The 16,779-nt window shown below is 35.1% G+C and overlaps 3 protein-coding genes and 1 pseudogene across 3 annotated transcripts; 2 read left to right on the top strand and 2 right to left on the bottom strand.

Moving 5' to 3' along the window:
• Positions 1-1,512: 1,512 nt before the first annotated feature.
• LOC120201198 (kinesin-like protein KIN-10A) lies at positions 1,513-4,967 on the top strand. The gene is given in 7 exon segments (XM_039201855.1): positions 1,513-2,085; positions 2,088-2,237; positions 2,568-2,723; positions 2,802-2,909; positions 2,995-3,105; positions 3,206-4,435; positions 4,515-4,967. Coding segments are annotated over 7 exon segments (2,535 nt in total). The 5' UTR covers positions 1,513-1,599; the 3' UTR covers positions 4,809-4,967.
• Positions 4,968-4,983: 16 nt separating this feature from the next.
• LOC120201200 (glycolipid transfer protein 1-like) lies at positions 4,984-6,904 on the bottom strand. Its single transcript, XM_039201856.1, has 6 exons — positions 6,768-6,904; positions 6,228-6,283; positions 5,876-6,006; positions 5,640-5,775; positions 5,304-5,435; positions 4,984-5,154 (listed from the first exon to the last, which is right to left on the bottom strand). The coding sequence occupies exons 1-6, from the start codon at positions 6,883-6,885 to the stop codon at positions 5,122-5,124; spliced, it is 606 nt and encodes a 201-aa protein (XP_039057787.1). The 5' UTR covers positions 6,886-6,904; the 3' UTR covers positions 4,984-5,121.
• A 670-nt stretch (positions 6,905-7,574) lies between these two features.
• LOC120201201 (60S ribosomal protein L14-2-like) lies at positions 7,575-9,237 on the top strand. Its single transcript, XM_039201857.1, has 5 exons — positions 7,575-7,675; positions 7,776-7,877; positions 8,593-8,722; positions 8,812-8,924; positions 9,009-9,237. Exons 1-5 carry the CDS (start codon positions 7,673-7,675, stop codon positions 9,063-9,065), a joined length of 405 nt encoding a protein of 134 aa, XP_039057788.1. The 5' UTR covers positions 7,575-7,672; the 3' UTR covers positions 9,066-9,237.
• Positions 9,238-13,543: 4,306 nt separating this feature from the next.
• On the bottom strand, positions 13,544-16,520 carry LOC120201199 (annotated as a pseudogene).
• Between the last annotated feature and the right edge of the window lie 259 nt (positions 16,521-16,779).

Raw genomic sequence — 16,779 nt, 5'->3', positions numbered from 1 at the left:
ACTTTTTAATTTGTTATCTATGGTTTAAACAGAAACTACAATCAAATCAAAAAGATCACTGACAACCTTAAATTAACTCATCTAATGTTACAACTGAAAAGGGAAAAAATCAAAGATTTAAATTTACTAATAAATACAAAATTTTCATGAAAAAAAATGTTATAAACTTTCTGAATGTTTTTTTCTTTTGGTCCAGTTATTTTAATTTTTCTTTCAATTTTTTTAATATACTTGGGGTTGTTTGTTTATCTCTTAATGAAATCATTCAGCGTTGATGTTTATTTTTGATCTCTGAATGAAGATTGTGCTAAATGATTCAGCACCAAGGAACATTTTGAATAATTCAAAACCATTATCAAACAGTATGTCACATTCAGAGTTAATTCATATAGAACCTTTGAATCGTTCAGCATTTGAATCATTCAGCGTTTAACCATTTTGAAGTAACCAAACAACCCCATATAGTTCAAACACTAACATATTTTATTTAAATATTTAATGAATTGATCTCCTCTTAATTTGATATGCCCATAATTGGTTTTCATCTAGCGAAAGTGCACCAATTACTTAATACTTGTATTGGCTTTCGAGTACATGAGATTCGTCGATCTGCAAACTTGGCCGCTCACGCCTTAGCTCAATTTATTTTAGCTCCGGATTATATTTCGGAAAAAGATCATGTGCATCAATCTTAATATACAGTTAAAAAAAGATATTATTGATTTTATTATTATTTAAATAATAAAATCGGTAAAAAATTATCAAAAACATTATTATTTCTACCGATTTTGTTATTTTTTCTATCGGTTTTGTTATTTTATGACACTTTACCGGAAATGTTAAAACACATTGATGTTTTAGGTAGAAATAATAATATTTTAAATAAATTTTTACCGATTTTATTATTTAAATAATAATAAAATTGATAACACATTTTTTAAATTATATATTAAGGGTGTCGTAATGTAGAATTTTTTTTGTATCTCAAATGCATTAGTTGCCCATGTCATTAGCAATTAATTTATGAATTTGTCTTTTATAAAAAACAAAGGGTAAAGTATAAAAATGGTCCTTCAATTATAGGATATTACTTTATTGAGTCCCTCAATTATTAAAAGTTATAAAACAATCCCCTAACTATAGAATGTTATTTTGTTGAGTCCCTCGATTATTAAAAATTATAAAATAATCCCCTAACTATAGAATGTTATTTTGTTGAGTCCCTCAATTATTAAAAATTACAAAATATTTACCTGATTATTCATTAATTATGTTTCAAACAAATTCTTTTTCGTTAAAAAAATTGATAGTTAAGAAATCGATCGAAACTAAAAGAGATTCAAAATGAAAAGACCCATCATACCATCAACGCTATCAACTTATCAACGGTCGCGGATTTTAAACTCCATTTCTTCAAAGGAAAAGAGCCGTTACACAGCCAACGGCTATTTTTATACTTTTAATTTCGAAACTGCCACTCAAAACCCTTCCATTTTCTTTTGCATTCAAGAACAATCATTTCTTTTATTTGAAATTTAATTTCTTTCTTCTTCTTCATCTTGACGAACTAGAAAAACACAGTAAACCCAGAAAACAACAATGGCTCCAACGCCATCTTCTACTTCCAAACAAACCCAAACCCAAATCAGAACACCTCAATCCAAGCATCGTTTGAATTTCAATTCGACGAGAAACAACAACAACCCGGCGGTTGAAGCAAACCACCCATCGGGGGAACACCCGGTGGAAGTCATCGGAAGAATACGGAACCAACCAGGCGAGCAAAGTGACAAAAACCCGATCTCATATCTCCACATAAACCCCGATAACAAGACTCTCCGTGTCCGGGCCGATATCGGGTACCGGGATTTTAGCCTGGATGGGATTTCTTCCTCAGAGGAAGAGGATCTTGATACTTTTTACAAGAAGTTTGTTCAGTCGAGGATAGATGGGGTGAAAACCGGAGCTAAGTGTACGATTATGATGTATGGGCCTACTGCTGCAGGGAAGAGTCACACGATGTTTGGGTGTTCGAAGCAGCCTGGGATTGTTTATAGGTCGTTGAAGGATATACTGGGAGATCTTGGGAAGATGACAGTGGAGGGGAAAGATTGGGCATTGGGACTTTTGTTCAAGTTACTGTTTTGGAGATTTATAATGAGGAAATTTATGATCTTTTGTCCAGTAATGGTGGAGGTGGTTTTGGAATTGGATGGCCTAAAGGCAATGGATCTAAGGTAATCTTCATTTTGAAGTCTCTTCTTGATGGCTGAACTTCACGTGTTTCCAATTTGTGATTTGATGTACATTTTTCAGTTCAAATATAGGATTTGATTGTGCTTATACTCAGAATTTGTCATTGGGATGCTATGTGCTAAACTTAATTTATGTCATCAATTGTCTCTCAGCCTATCTGTGATAACAGGCATGAGACTTGGCAGGGTCAATTTTTGTTAGTTTCTCTTTCCTGCCGTACCGGTGTCTCGGTCTTTCGATATCCCAATATCGTCTTCTTTGAATCGGTATCTTACTCTTATTGTGTGCTTTGTCCAATGAACATTTTGCAGGTGAAACTAGAAGTAATGGGGAAGAAAGCAAAGAATGCTACTTTCATATCAGGAAGTGAAGCTGGAAAGATTTCAAAAGAGATTCAGAAAGTAGAGAAGAGAAGAATTGTCAAAAGTACTCTATGCAATGAGAGGAGCTCTAGAAGTCACTGCATGGTATATCAATTTTTCTAACATCTTTTTTGTTTGATGATCAAAATAAAAAAATTTAACATTTTGTTTCAATGTTCACAGATAATTCTTGATGTTCCAACAGTTGGAGGAAGGCTTATGCTTGTGGACATGGCAGGTTCTGAAAATATTGATCAGGCAGGTCAAGCTGGATTCGAGGCAAAAATGCAGGTAAATATAATTCGAGTGTGTGACAAAACAAGTTCAAATGGTTTAACTTGGCGTGATTTACTGTCGATTTACTGAAAAATTGCAGACTGCAAAGATCAACCAGGGAAACATAGCACTGAAAAGAGTAGTTGAATCCATTGCTAATGGAGACTCTCATGTGCCTTTCAGAGATAGTAAGTTGACAATGCTGCTTCAGGTAAAGTTCCATTCCCATTGTTGTCATTCATGGTCATTTTGGCATCCGACACTCTCGAGTCCAAGTAACATAGGTTCACGAAGTATTTTTTTCTCCCCAGGATTCATTTGAGGATGATCAGTCAAAGATTTTGATGATAATTTGTGCAAGTCCAGATCCTAAAGAGATACATAAGACAATTTGCACCCTTGAATATGGAGCAAAAGCAAAGTGTATTGTAAGGGGTCCTCATACACCATTGAATGACAAAAATGAAGATTCATCAGCCGTTAATTTAGGGTCTAGGCTTGCAGCAATGGACCAGTTCATAAACAAACTACAAATGGAGAGCAAGCAGAGGGAAAGAGAGAAAGACGAGGCACGCAAAGCACTCGAAAAGAAGGAACAAGAAGTGGCGGCACTACGGTCCCTTCTGGAAGTGAAGGGTTCGGGTGTGACCGAAAACGAAATCAACTTGAAGGTAAACGAGCGAACACAGATGTTAAAACTCGAGTTGGAGAGGAAACTAGATGAATGCAAACGAATGGCTGAGGAATTCGTTGAGATGGAAAGGAGAAGGATGGAGGAAAGAATCCTGCAACAGCAAGAAGAAGTCGAGATGCTAAGAAAACGGTTGCAAGAAATCGAAATCGAGCTACGCAGTTCAAGGGATGGCAATGAGGAGAATGAATCATCAAACGAGTTGGATGGAAGCAGCTTTGCCAAAAGGCTGATTGGGATTTATGGTGATGAGGTTCCAGGGATGGTAATGTCGATGGAACTCGACATGAATGATCCCGAACCATATATTCATGCTGCGAATCAATCCGAAACCGATATTGCCCCACGGTTTGGAGTAAAACCAGGCCTCAGCACTGTATGTGAGGAAGAAGAAACAGAAGAGGAGGATGAAGTGGAGAAGGTGATCATAGAGGAAAAGAGGATATGCTCAAACGAGAAAGCTTTCGAATCGGTGATGCCTAACCAGCTGGATTCCGATACTTTGAGACCATTAAGAATCCAAAACATCTTCACCCTCTGTGGGAACCAAAGAGAGCTTTCGCAACAAACCAGAACACCTGCAAAATCATTCATTGATCCTCACTGGTCCTTTGTTGCTTCAGATGATTCTGTTGTGAAAAGCTTGAACGAGGAAAACCAAATCCCTGCTGATGAATGCACTGATGGTCAGATTGATGTCTATGTGAAATGGGAATCATCCAAGGAAAATCCTGGAAAGTTCATCACAACACTCAAGGTTACAAAGGATGCAACGCTCGCGGATCTCCGGAAGTTGATCGATATCTATCTCGATGTAGATAATCAAGCTTTTGCTTTTATTGTGCTTGGGGTAAGTTATTGTTAGAACTCAATTCATATTACTGTTTCTGAACTGCAAAAGTATTAGCTTGTACTTTGGCAACGCGTAGGATCCGACCGGAGCAACCGTGCCGAAAGAGAATGAAGCCATTTTTAAAGCCAGTAAGCTGCCAATATGCAACAACGGTTACCTGGCTTGCTTAAGGCCAGCAAAGGGTCTGCAGATAACAAATCATCTGCCATTGAGTCCTCTGCAATTGACTCCATTACCATTGACTCCACTGGAAAACAAGCTTCTTCTAGCCACAAGCACTCTCTTGTCGAACCAAGGTGATGACTTGTCGCCTAAATTATCGCCTCATCTCAGTACCACTCCCTTTATCAATGCTCAAAGAAGACGGTAAGATCAACATTTGCTCGATTTTGTGCAGTTGCAGAAGGAATCGAATGTAGAATCCCATGAGGTGTGTATAATATCAATATGTATACATTAAGTGTGTCTTCTTTTGGATATGCATAAACTCAATTTCCATTGTCTTTTGCTCAATTTTCATTGTGTATAATAGCAAAGGAATCGAATGTAGAATGCACTATTTCATTGAAAGAGAATCAAAATAAGGGTCACGGTTTTGAAGCCAAAAGCAGTGTACTTGAAATTAAAACATAAGAGAAGAATTAAAAGCCATCTCTCCTCTACTCATTGAACTCGTTCCATCATCAAGCCTTCAGATCATCCAAACCGAAATTCGCCTGCATAAACAGATTATGATTCGGTCAGTCGACTCTCACCGCGCAAAATCGTTACGATAATAAAATATACAATTACATTCGACACGAAAAAGAACCATGTTCTCATGAACTTTGATTCATAGTACATTATCTCGTAGGACGATTCTTACCAGGAATTTGTGGTTCTCCTCAAGAAATTGAGGGAAAGTCGAACAAAACTTCTCCATGTCAGCGTTAACATCTCCCGAGCCAGCTATCACTTCCATGAACTTCTTCCTATCCGGAGCCAGCTTCATTGCAATCTGTAATCCAACAATTCACTAAGTGATGTAGGACAAGTGACTTGATACTCAAGTATCTAGAAAATCCCAATAACTCGTTCATTAAAGCCTAATTCAAACGTTAAGTACCAATTATAATCAAACGCCTGCAAATGACAGGCTATTATCGGGAAAGAGATGTATCAATAAAAATGAAACTTAATCAAGCAAGAACAAACTATTAACTGTGAAACTGGAACTAGCAATCCAGCCATGAAACTTCTTCAGGGTTTTGCCATAGGAGTCGGTGCAACATTCAGTCATAGTCCAATCTGGATGTGAAAGCAAGTTGCGGAACAGTTCTACGAGGAAATCCATCGCTCTGAAAATCATCAAAATTGTAAAAATTACAAATCGCTAAACAGAAGGCAATGGAACATATGAAAGAGAGATTTCTGCAATTGCCAGGCAATGTTATGTACCGTGTCAACCAAAGAAGACCATTGGTACAGCTAGATGAACCTGTTGCGGTTTTACACTCAACCTCTTCTTTCACCATATTGTACAAGTATTTGTATTTAGTGGAATCAGTTTCATATTTCTTTTCCAACCTCTGAAAACAATAATTTACGAGTTGTAAAGTAACATTTCTTGGAAAACTAATATCTGTTTCATTAGACAGTCGAGAATGGTGTTAAAAAGCCTTCGAGAATTGAGATTAAAGGACAGAAAAGGTTAAACAATTACAATGACCACCTACATATCCATATGCATCTGTTTTCAGAAATTAAATCGGTAGCATACTTGAAAAGTTAATCAAGATAAACATCTTACCGATATGTTACCACCGACATCACTCTTTACAAGAGTCATAGCAGATCCAAATTTATCTGTAAAAATACAAAATGGAGAGTTTAAGTTTTCCCTGTAAATAATGTATCAACATTGTATCGACTATCCGTCAAGCAAAAGCCGGTAATGTGCTGCATATCATAGGCCTTCTCCGAAGTCTTCTGCCTTTCGTTATCCATCACACACAGGCACAAACTGATCAGATCTAGTTTGAAATGAAATCTCTTAGACAATCCTACAAAAAGATTGTTAGCTAAAACTATCAAGCATTTTGTCGATTATCGTCAAAGGGTATTTTCGTACCAAATCTAGCATTCAATCATAATAATTTCAATCTTACTATCCTTTCCAAATCCAAAAAAAATGCAGCCATAAACTTAACTTCTCCACAAACAGAAATGAAGAAAGATTATCAACTCAAATTAGATGCTAAAAGTTAAATAATTTAACAAGTTTAACATATGAAAATTAGCCCATAATCAGAAACCCTTGAAAATTACCAAATGCAACAATAAAACAAACCTATAACTGGCAAAATCATCTTGCAGACTTCCAGAAAGGGCTTAGCAAGCATTTCCCCTTCTGGAGATTTGATATGCTTCATCCCTTCCAGAGATGGAGTGAAAACTGATCCTTCCATTGCTCAAAGAAACCTTTCAACTTTTTTTCTTCTTTTTTCCTTCACTGCAAAAATAAAATTGAAATTCCCAATATTTAATTTAACTACAATAAGATCCAATAAATAAAAAAGGCAGCCACTTTTATGTTTTAAAATCACTAAAGTTCTAACCTTTATACTCTATAATCAAAAACACAATTCACTAATCATATAAAAAAGTGTGGATTTTAACCAGATCTATCAACAACAAAAAAAGATAGGGAGATCAATACATGGAACTTTACTGCTCTTAAAAATGAAAAATCAAGAGAAAAATGGATAATGCCGTGGAATTAAATAAGAAACAAAGGATTTAAAATATTGGTATAATGTTCTGATTCGATACAGATAAAGAACAAAAAAGGAACCTGGGGATCTTTTCTTGGAGAATTGGATTCAGTTGAATTGTTGAAGACGAAAGCGACACTGAATTGAAGTAAAAGCAGAAACGACAGGGCTCTGGTCGGTTGCACGTCTACACGTTTCGGCGTGTACACGTGGCTTCTTTTAATTGGAAGGATCAACTGGTTCCCAAAGGTAAGATCTTGATGGACCATGAACAAGTATTTGGGTCGTCATGGGCTAGATTTGGATTGGTTAAACTTGATGAACCCAAATCCACTAAGATCATCATCACCCAAATTACAAAATGAAAACCCTAGATCCGACGCTTATAAATGCCCTATAAAATCCACAAATCTGTTGTTCGCACCTTCATTGGTTTCCTCTCCGCCTCTCTAGCTCCAACACTTTCACACCCACTGCAAAAATGGTGCGTTTCTGCTTTATCTCCTAATGGATTATATCATTCATGATTCTCACTCATATTTATGGGTTTTAATTGTTTTTTTTTTGTTCTTATTATCTTTCAGCCGTTCAAGAGGTACGTTGAGATCGGAAGAGTGGCTCTCGTTAACTACGGTAAAGACTACGGCAAGTTGGTTGTCATCGTCGATGTCGTTGACCAGAACAGAGTATGCCTTTTTTTCAGATTTAATGCAGTATCGGTTTCATTTTTCCTTATCATTTTTCTTAGCTGTTTAGTGGGTTTTACAGTAATGAAATATCTGATGGGTTCAGCGTAGAGTTGTATGATTAAGGGGAAAAATATGAAAATCTAATGGAGTACAGTTTTGAGGGTTTGTAATGGATTTTTCATATTAGGGTATTTTGATTGGATTTAATTTGGTGCAAGGATGAATTGTGAACTTATATTGGAATTTAGTTGTTTTGATTCTAAAGAGTTCGATTATAATTTGGTTTTTTGTATTTTCATTGTTGATTGTAATCTAGTTATGTTAAGTCATGGTACTTTAGTCAAACTAGAATGCTGGATTTAGGGTTTATCTGTATGCGTTTGACAGTGCTAAGTTTTATCGAGTATCGGAGACTTTGGATTTCATACTCCCTAACCCCTAAATCCATAAACCCTAAACCCCGTCTACTTTGTGGCATATATGGGTCAGAACAGATTTTTCAGGGGAGGGTGAAGGACGGGGAACATAGTCTAATCCTATACGGAATAGACGAGCATTTCTTTTATTGTGTGCATTTTTCTTTGCATTTGTTAATCTGCAACTTTTGTTACGACTTGATTGTACCGTAAGGATAGAATCATGAGCCTAGTTAAAGCAATGTAATGATTGCATGATGAGCGAAAGCTTATTTTTGCTTATATCGGCAATGCAGGCTCTTGTTGATGCCCCGGATATGGTCAGAGGCCAAATGAACTTCAAGAGACTCACATTGACGGATATCACGATCGACATTCCCCGAGTTCCTAAGAAGAAGACATTGATTGAAGCTATGGAGAAGGCCGGTAAGGACGATAATTTACACTTACATTATCACATCATTGTTTCTCAAAGTAACGTTTCCTTTCTATTTGGCCTTATGCGATTGTCACAGATGTTAAGAACAAGTGGGAGAATAGCTCATGGGGTAGAAAGTTGATTGTCCAGAAGAGAAGGGCATCCCTCAACGACTTCGATAGGTTCAAGCTTATGTTAGCTAAGATCAAGGTTAGTTTGTTGAAATACCGTTTGTCATGCCTAATTTATTTTGCCAAACATCTAAAAGCTTTCTCTAACCTTTGACCCGAGCAGAAGGCTGGAGTCGTCCGGCAAGAGCTTGCTAAGCTTAAAAAGGAGAATGCATCTTGAAGTGAAAGTTAGGTTATCGGTTTTTTGCTAGTTTTATCGTCAATGTTTCGCGAGTTCTTTCGGGATTGGTTTCTGTTTCTTCTGTTAAGAAAATGATTTCATTTGAGGACAACTTGTTTGCCATATGACAGGTTTTGTAGCGAGTTTATTGCTATATATACTGCTTATCTAATTTGATTTCTTGTTGCAATTTTCCTTGTAAGACAAGGGACCAAAACCGATCTGTTTTTTAACTGGTGATCAAAGTCAAACGGACATAAAATATAAGGGACCACGTGTAGTTTACCTAAAAGTTGATGAGCAAAGTGTAAACGCCTAAAAAGTGTAATACCATTTTTTTTGCTTGTGGTCCAAATTAAATATATGTAATTAAATTGTACGCATAGGCCCTGTATTTTTAAAAAAAAAAATCATTATAGTCCTTGGATTATTTATCTCTTTTAATGTAGCCTTATAACTAAAAAATCCTCAATGTAGTTATTTGATCAATATTTTCTGTCATTGATCAATGGTTCTTAAATATATGTTACGAAAGGAATACTGTTTGTAGTTAATAGTAGAGATGAAAATAATCAATTTTCGATTGCATGTGATGTTGTTGAAGGGGGAGGAAAGTTGAAGGGGGAGGAAATGAATCATAGAGATATTTTTACAAAACTTATAGTTGACTTAGAGTATCCTAACTGCGAATGACTTACATTAATATTAGTCAGTGATTGAAACATTGGTCAAATGATCACATTAAGATTTTTTTAGTTGAAGGACCACAATAAAAATAATACGAGAATCACGTTGATTTTAAAAAAATATATATATATATACAGGAATTTCGAGCACCTTTTACCTAAAATTTATAATGTTTGGTAAAGATGGATATTATCGTAGCAAAACCTAATCATATGTCACAGGAGATGGCTCACGTGCGACAACTTTAATAAACGGTTAAAAAAAGTATTATTGGTTTTGTTACTATTTAAATAATAAAATCGGTAAAAAAATAACCGGAAACATTATTATTTTTACCGGTTTTATTATTATTAAGAGTATTACCGGTATTGGTAAAGCGCTACCGATTTTATTAATTTTTCTACCGATTTTATTATTATTGGACACTTTTACCGGTAATGTTAAAAAATTGATATTTTAAATAAAAATAATAATGTTTTATGTAATTTTTACCGATTTTATTATTTAAATAATAATAAAACCGATTACATTTTATTTTAACTGTATATTAAGATGTCGTACCGTAGAACTTTCAAATGTTAGACTTTATTTTAAAATAATAAAAATATTTCAAACCTAAAAACAAATAGGTTATCACCCAACCTAAAACAACAACCGCCCCTATAAAGTCTTGCCAACAAAAGTTATTTTAATAAATAGTTATGTGATTAATTTTGACTGTCATGAAAAATAAGCCAAAAGAGCATCACCAAGTAAAAGTGTTGGCTCCCGGGTTAATTTAAATGGTAAGCAATTTGATATCGTTTAAGTAAGGCCTCGAGTTTGAGTCTTTATGTATGTAGAAAATCCTTGTTGGGAGACTTATCCACCAAAATTAGGTGTGTGACGCGAATCGGTCTGAATTAATCAAGACAAAGTCTCAGGACCGGGAAGACAAAAAAAAGTGTTAGGTGCATCTTTTCTTAATTAGAGTTAAGAAGATGAACATGTTTAGCGTAAAAATTGATTTTTTATGTTAATTGATAGTAAAAAAATTTATTTTTTTATTATTATTTCTCAAACAAGTAGTTATTTTTATAAATATAAGTAGGGATAATAGTTGAGAATCTAAGTTATACAATATTTTTTGTATTTTTCTATCTTCGATATTAATATATTAATGAAAATTATCTTCTTTTACTTAGTGATTTCTCCTCGAATGGATTTTACATGTAAATCTTAGTGTTATTTATTTCACGATTATTTTATGTTCTTTCTTATCGTGGTTACATTATAACAAATTAGTATCTGAACTTTTCTAATATGATTTGATCACGATAATGCCTTCGATAGAATATGAAATTTCGTTGTTAGATTGCAACATCAGATTTTCATTATGCATGTGAAGGTTCAATTTTTTTTTTTTTTGCACAATTGGACTTAGATGAGATATTGAAAGGGATCGACAAGAAGTTGTCATCCTTAGCACTTAAAGAGAAACAATATAAGAATTAAAAAATCTTATCTCAAGGCTTAATACAAAAATAAGTGTTTAAACTTTATCTTGAAAAAGGATTTGGTGTCTAAAGAATTTTTAATAACGAATATTAAAATGAAACAAAAATTAAACTTTTTGGTAGTTTAGGTACTAAGTGCAAATTTACCCATAAATAAATTCAAAGCTTGATGTCAGCCTTACACACAACCGCGTTATTCACACGTGTCCCTTGCCTAATGTCATTACGAGTTGTCGCCCGCACACGTACTTGTTTGTTTTTCTTTTCTTTTCATACTAATTTGAAATTATTTTAGATTATCAAAATATTATTACTAAAAAATTAATTTAAAAATGAATTTATTATTAAATGAGTAAAATATAAGACTTAAAATATAAATAGGTATATATTTATTATATTGTTAATTTAGATATATTACATTATTGGTATTAATAATGCTCGTAATAAAGGCTGCTGAGTTTGATCATTAATTTTTAATTCTGAAAAAATTAACAATATCAACAATAATTGTATTTAAATATTAAAGGAATATATTTATTTTTTCCAATAAAAAAATTGTATAACAATTGACCTAAAATTTTGTGTTAAAAGTATAAATTTTTTTAAAAAAAATTATATTAAAAATTTAAAGATGTAAAATTGTAAAATTTAAGAATGTGAAATTGAATCAACAATAAAAAATACAAAGAATATATAAATTATCGATTTATATAAATCAAATAATTATAATTATAATATAAAAGTATTACAATATGGATTTAGATTTTTGTTATTCTTATTTTTAAAGGAATATAATTAGAGATAGTATGGAGCCGGAATCTTCGCGATCACACTCTTGAAAATTTTAAATTTTTACATAGATTAAGTATTTTATTTATATTTTTTATCAATGATCTAATTTCGCTCCTCTTGAAATTTTGTAATTACACACTCTTTAAATTTCTAATATAACTTCCTAAGTCTGCACCTCTTGACATAAAATCTTGCGTTGTCCCTAAATATAATGATAAATTTATTATTTTAATTTATTGTTAAAGGAATTTACGGAGTTCTATATCATATTTGTCGAGATCTAGGTTTTTTTTTGGTGAAACAAATACGAGAATCATGTTCAGGAATGCAAAAGAGAATGAACTGTAAATTTTAAAGTCCAATGGTCATCAACAATAACTGGTGACAAAAATCAACGATGATGATCGATCATTACAAAATACTCTATTTTATATGAAATTCAAGAGTTAAAATAAAAGTACATCTTTTAATATAAAAGATTTAAGTTTTTTAAAATTTGTGAGTAAAAATGTATAAATATAAAAGGAAAGTGACCAATTGTGTAGTTTACCCATCTTTTAAATACCAATCCGAATACTTTGGATGTCTCTACAGCTTACCACAAGTAGGATGGGCATAGATTAGGTTGGGTCGAGTTTTTAGTCCACCTGACCTAATCCGAGAATAAGGAATCTTTCACCTGAGATTCGACCCGACTAGAACAAGATTCCACCCGACCCAATATATAACTTAAAAATTCGACCCGACCTAACCCAAAATAATAATAAAAAATATTATTTTTATTCAATAAAATCAGTGACTTAATTAAAAAAATATAAAGGGGTATTATTACAATTATTTCTAAATATATAAGGTAAAATTATATATTTTTTAGAGTCGAGCCGGGTATTTTTCACCTTAAACCTGACCCGAACATCACATTAAAAAAAAATTAACCCGACCCGATTCGAGTTCAATTTTTTTTAAAAAAAATCAGACCCGATCGGATCAGGTCGGAACCGTCAAATTCGGGTCTCATACCCATCCCTACCACCAAGTAGCAAGAAAACAAGAGGGGCACACAACAAAGAACAGAAGTACCTCTTTTGGGTCAATTTTAGACGTAGACGTTTGGCGAAGAATGAAGAATAACATAAAAGCAGATCAGTCGGCCATTGGTCCCCAAAGAAGAAGAAAACAGCAGAAGCAACAATTTACCATTAGTAATGGGGTATCCAAAATCCGATATGTTTTCGACACAAATACGCTTCTTTCTCATACGCTTTATACCTATGTTCGAATACGCATCGACCACAATATCCGACACGGATACTTCATGTAAAATAAAGAGTCGATGTATCGTAACATTTCGTCGATCTTTGACTGGCACCAAAGTAGAGTTCTATTTCTTGTTTGTTTGAAGAATAGCCTATGCAGAATGGTAATCAATTCATGGCTTGTCATGTAATTCATTACAAGTTGCAAAAAGGTGTAAAAAAAAATTAACAAAATGAATTTGTTTGATGGATTAGTAATGGGAGAGCTTCTTAATACCTTTGGAACTGCAGAAGATATAAATGGAGAGAGTACATGGAAATCGTGAGGCTGAAATATTCTACCCGGAGTTCCGGACGCTTTCACTCGTGAGCCACAATTTCTTTTGGACGATAAACACGGCCTCGTCACCTTCATGTTCTGAATCCGAACTGGAATCGGCTGTTGCTACTGCTTCCCAGTGCAAAGCTGATAAATACTTCCTTACGGAATCAATCACTCGTTGTTTATCCCGAATGATTATGAAACCACAGGGGCGGAGGATACGATCCATCTCGAGTAACAAATCCTCAGCACTGCAGCCTTTCTTCTCAATATCCGAAAAGACTGTCCAAGCATGAAGTAAATCATAGGTTCGAGGGTACGTGGAAAAGGCTTCACACCTGCCAAAATGATCAAAACAGGGAATGGAAATGCACATAAATAAGTTAAATATTTCGGACTACGTTAAGCAGATTTCGTAGGTTAATTTGTGCGTACCAGTCATGAGTAGTGCCAATGAGGCCTCTGTCGTATATCAACTTAAGTGTGTTCCGTCCATCCTCGGGGATGACATTCATCACCCAAACATTCTTGTCTTTTAGAGCAGCCGCAAAAGATCCCATTTGTGCTTTCATGTCCATCAAATTCCTCAAAGTATCATCCTCAATCTTAGGACTCGAGAGATTCCAATAACTCTCTACCCGACGGTGCCAAGTTTCCTATGGAATTGCAAAAACTATATTAGCATCCACACCCTCGGTCAGGGTATCATGAATCACAATACAAGCACAAGGAAATAATCACAAATAACGGCATGGATGAAACAATGCTGCCTTCGTTACCGTGTCCTTTACAAACATTTCGTTTGAATAACCAAAATCAGCAAGCCTTGGAGGAGGAGATGTCAATCTGGCTGGCCACGGAGCCAGACCACTTCCCTTGGCTTTCTGGTCATCTGATAGAAACAAAGAGAAGAATTAGTTAAGATAAATTTGAAAGCTCCAATCTTTTAAACCCGTCAACTCCGAAGAAAGAGGTAAGTTCAACTTCCAAATCGATAATAATAATAATAATAATAAATAAATAAAAACGGAGGAAGATATCAACTCAAGGCGGGGGGAAAGACTTTAATATTAGTAACAACGACATATATACTCACGATCAGAATAAGGAGTGATACAAGCTTCCATTCGCACACCCCAAACTGCATCTGGATCATTATCGGAACGACAGGGGGGGATTTGTACCAGGTTCTCGTCCATATAACAATCATTTGTTAAAGGCTTTTGCCAAATGACAGTTTGGTTCCTCTTTGCAGCTATTCTCCAACGCATACGTTCCACAAGGACGCTCATCTCCGTCCATATCCGGAGATCCTCCTCATCTTGTGCATAAGCTTCTGGAGACGAGTAGGCAAAATAGCCTCCTGGTCTAAGTAACCGGTCTAGCTCAAGAAGAAGAATAACATCCCTTTGAAGCCAATCAATCCTACAGCAAGAACAGTGAGCAAGTTCGAACGATCTGCACGGGGAAGGGAGCCTTTTGGTCCCTAGAACACCAAGATATGCAGGAATTCCTCTTTCCAGGGCGAATTGGATTTGATTTTGATGCACATCATTGGGTGCTAATGACATTGCTATGATATCAGAAGAAAGAAGATACGCTCCAAAACTTGCAACGCCACAACCAACATCGAGAACTGTACGAAGTCTCCCTTCATTATTTAAATTGTTGTGCGAAAAGTTGAGCATCTGCCAGTTCAAAACCATAGAAACCAAAGTCATTGATTCTTCCCTAGGTTTGAGAAGTTCAGAAAGAACCATTACATACGAAACCAATCAGTAGAAGAAGGAACAATAAAAAAGATGCAGAAAACTGAAGCGAACACAAATATATCATTCCTTAATAGGTGTTCAAGATTATTGCACACGTGTTTCAAAATATTTTCTTCCGACCAAAAATCAATATGCATCAGCGATCTTACATTTGCGATTGAAGCAATATACTTGTCAGCTCCATAGTGAAAATGGGTGCCTCCCCCCGGAAAAAACTACCTTTTCACCTTGTACAACCATCCAATTCTGGTCAGACTTTTCGTGTGCAAGGTTAGTATGGGGAATATTTGCCTTCCACACTTCATCTCTGCTTTGAGGCCACTTAATTGGAATCTGTAATTTCACATGAATTAGAACACTTTCGGAATACGACAAATATTACAATGACCAACAATATAACACATAAATGCAACGACCATCGCTACATATGACAAATTCACTATATACACTTCATCAGCATCTTGTATCCTGGAGGAGGAGGAATCAAGCAATTGTATCTTCTTTCGGGAGGGGGGCAATGGCGTTCGTAGTGCTCCATCACCGACAAGTCAAGCTTTAATCTCATTTGGTATATGATATTCCTGTCTAAGCATGGACTCATTTCCGAATGTCGATCATCGCAGACCTACAAAAGTCACAAGCAGATAAGTTAAATGCCAAGTGAACTAATCAATATGGAATGATTCAACAATAAGCAACTTACCGGGAATGTTTTAGGCGCAACATCTTCTCCATCCTCAAGTCCAACTTTTGTTGAAGATTCATATTGCTTGCCATCAGCTTCATCATCTCCACCCAAATAAGAAGATCCAAACTTTCTCAGGGATTTGCTGCCATATTCTAGAGCTGAAGCACCATTGCTTGAAGACCCGAAAATAGATCCATAATATACATAGAGAAAACCAAGAAAGATCGCCGCAACAACGACATAGGTGATTAATCTCTTCTTTTGGCCTCCATCAGATCTTCCCCTCATCCTTCTTTAGCAAAATGATTCTTCACAAATCTCCTTATCCTAGTCAATCTCGCATCAAATTTCGTATTCAAAATAAATCTGTTTCGTTGCTACCATCAGGGTGGGCTCTATTCAATTGAATGAATAACACAAAACACTTCAAAACTGATCAAAACTGCAAGAAACCATAAGGTGATTAATGCTCTTGAATCAACCAACAAAATGACTTAACAACAACAACAACAAAAATGACTTAACAACAACAACAAAACTTTATTCCCATATGCAATGGGGTAAGGGGGAGGTAGGGTAGTAGGTTGCCCCCAAAGCCAGGTTGAGAGCAGCTTCCGTGAAGACCTCCGGCAGTCAGAAAATTAAAAAAAATAAATATAAAATACAATGCATGTATAAATAAATACATAGTTGAACAGTCT

Source organism: Hibiscus syriacus, unplaced genomic scaffold, assembly GCF_006381635.1.
Source record: "Hibiscus syriacus cultivar Baekdansim isolate YM2019G1 unplaced genomic scaffold, ASM638163v2 tig00007043_pilon, whole genome shotgun sequence".
NCBI lineage: Eukaryota > Viridiplantae > Streptophyta > Magnoliopsida > Malvales > Malvaceae > Hibiscus > Hibiscus syriacus.
This window is presented reverse-complemented; position numbering and strand designations above follow the sequence as displayed.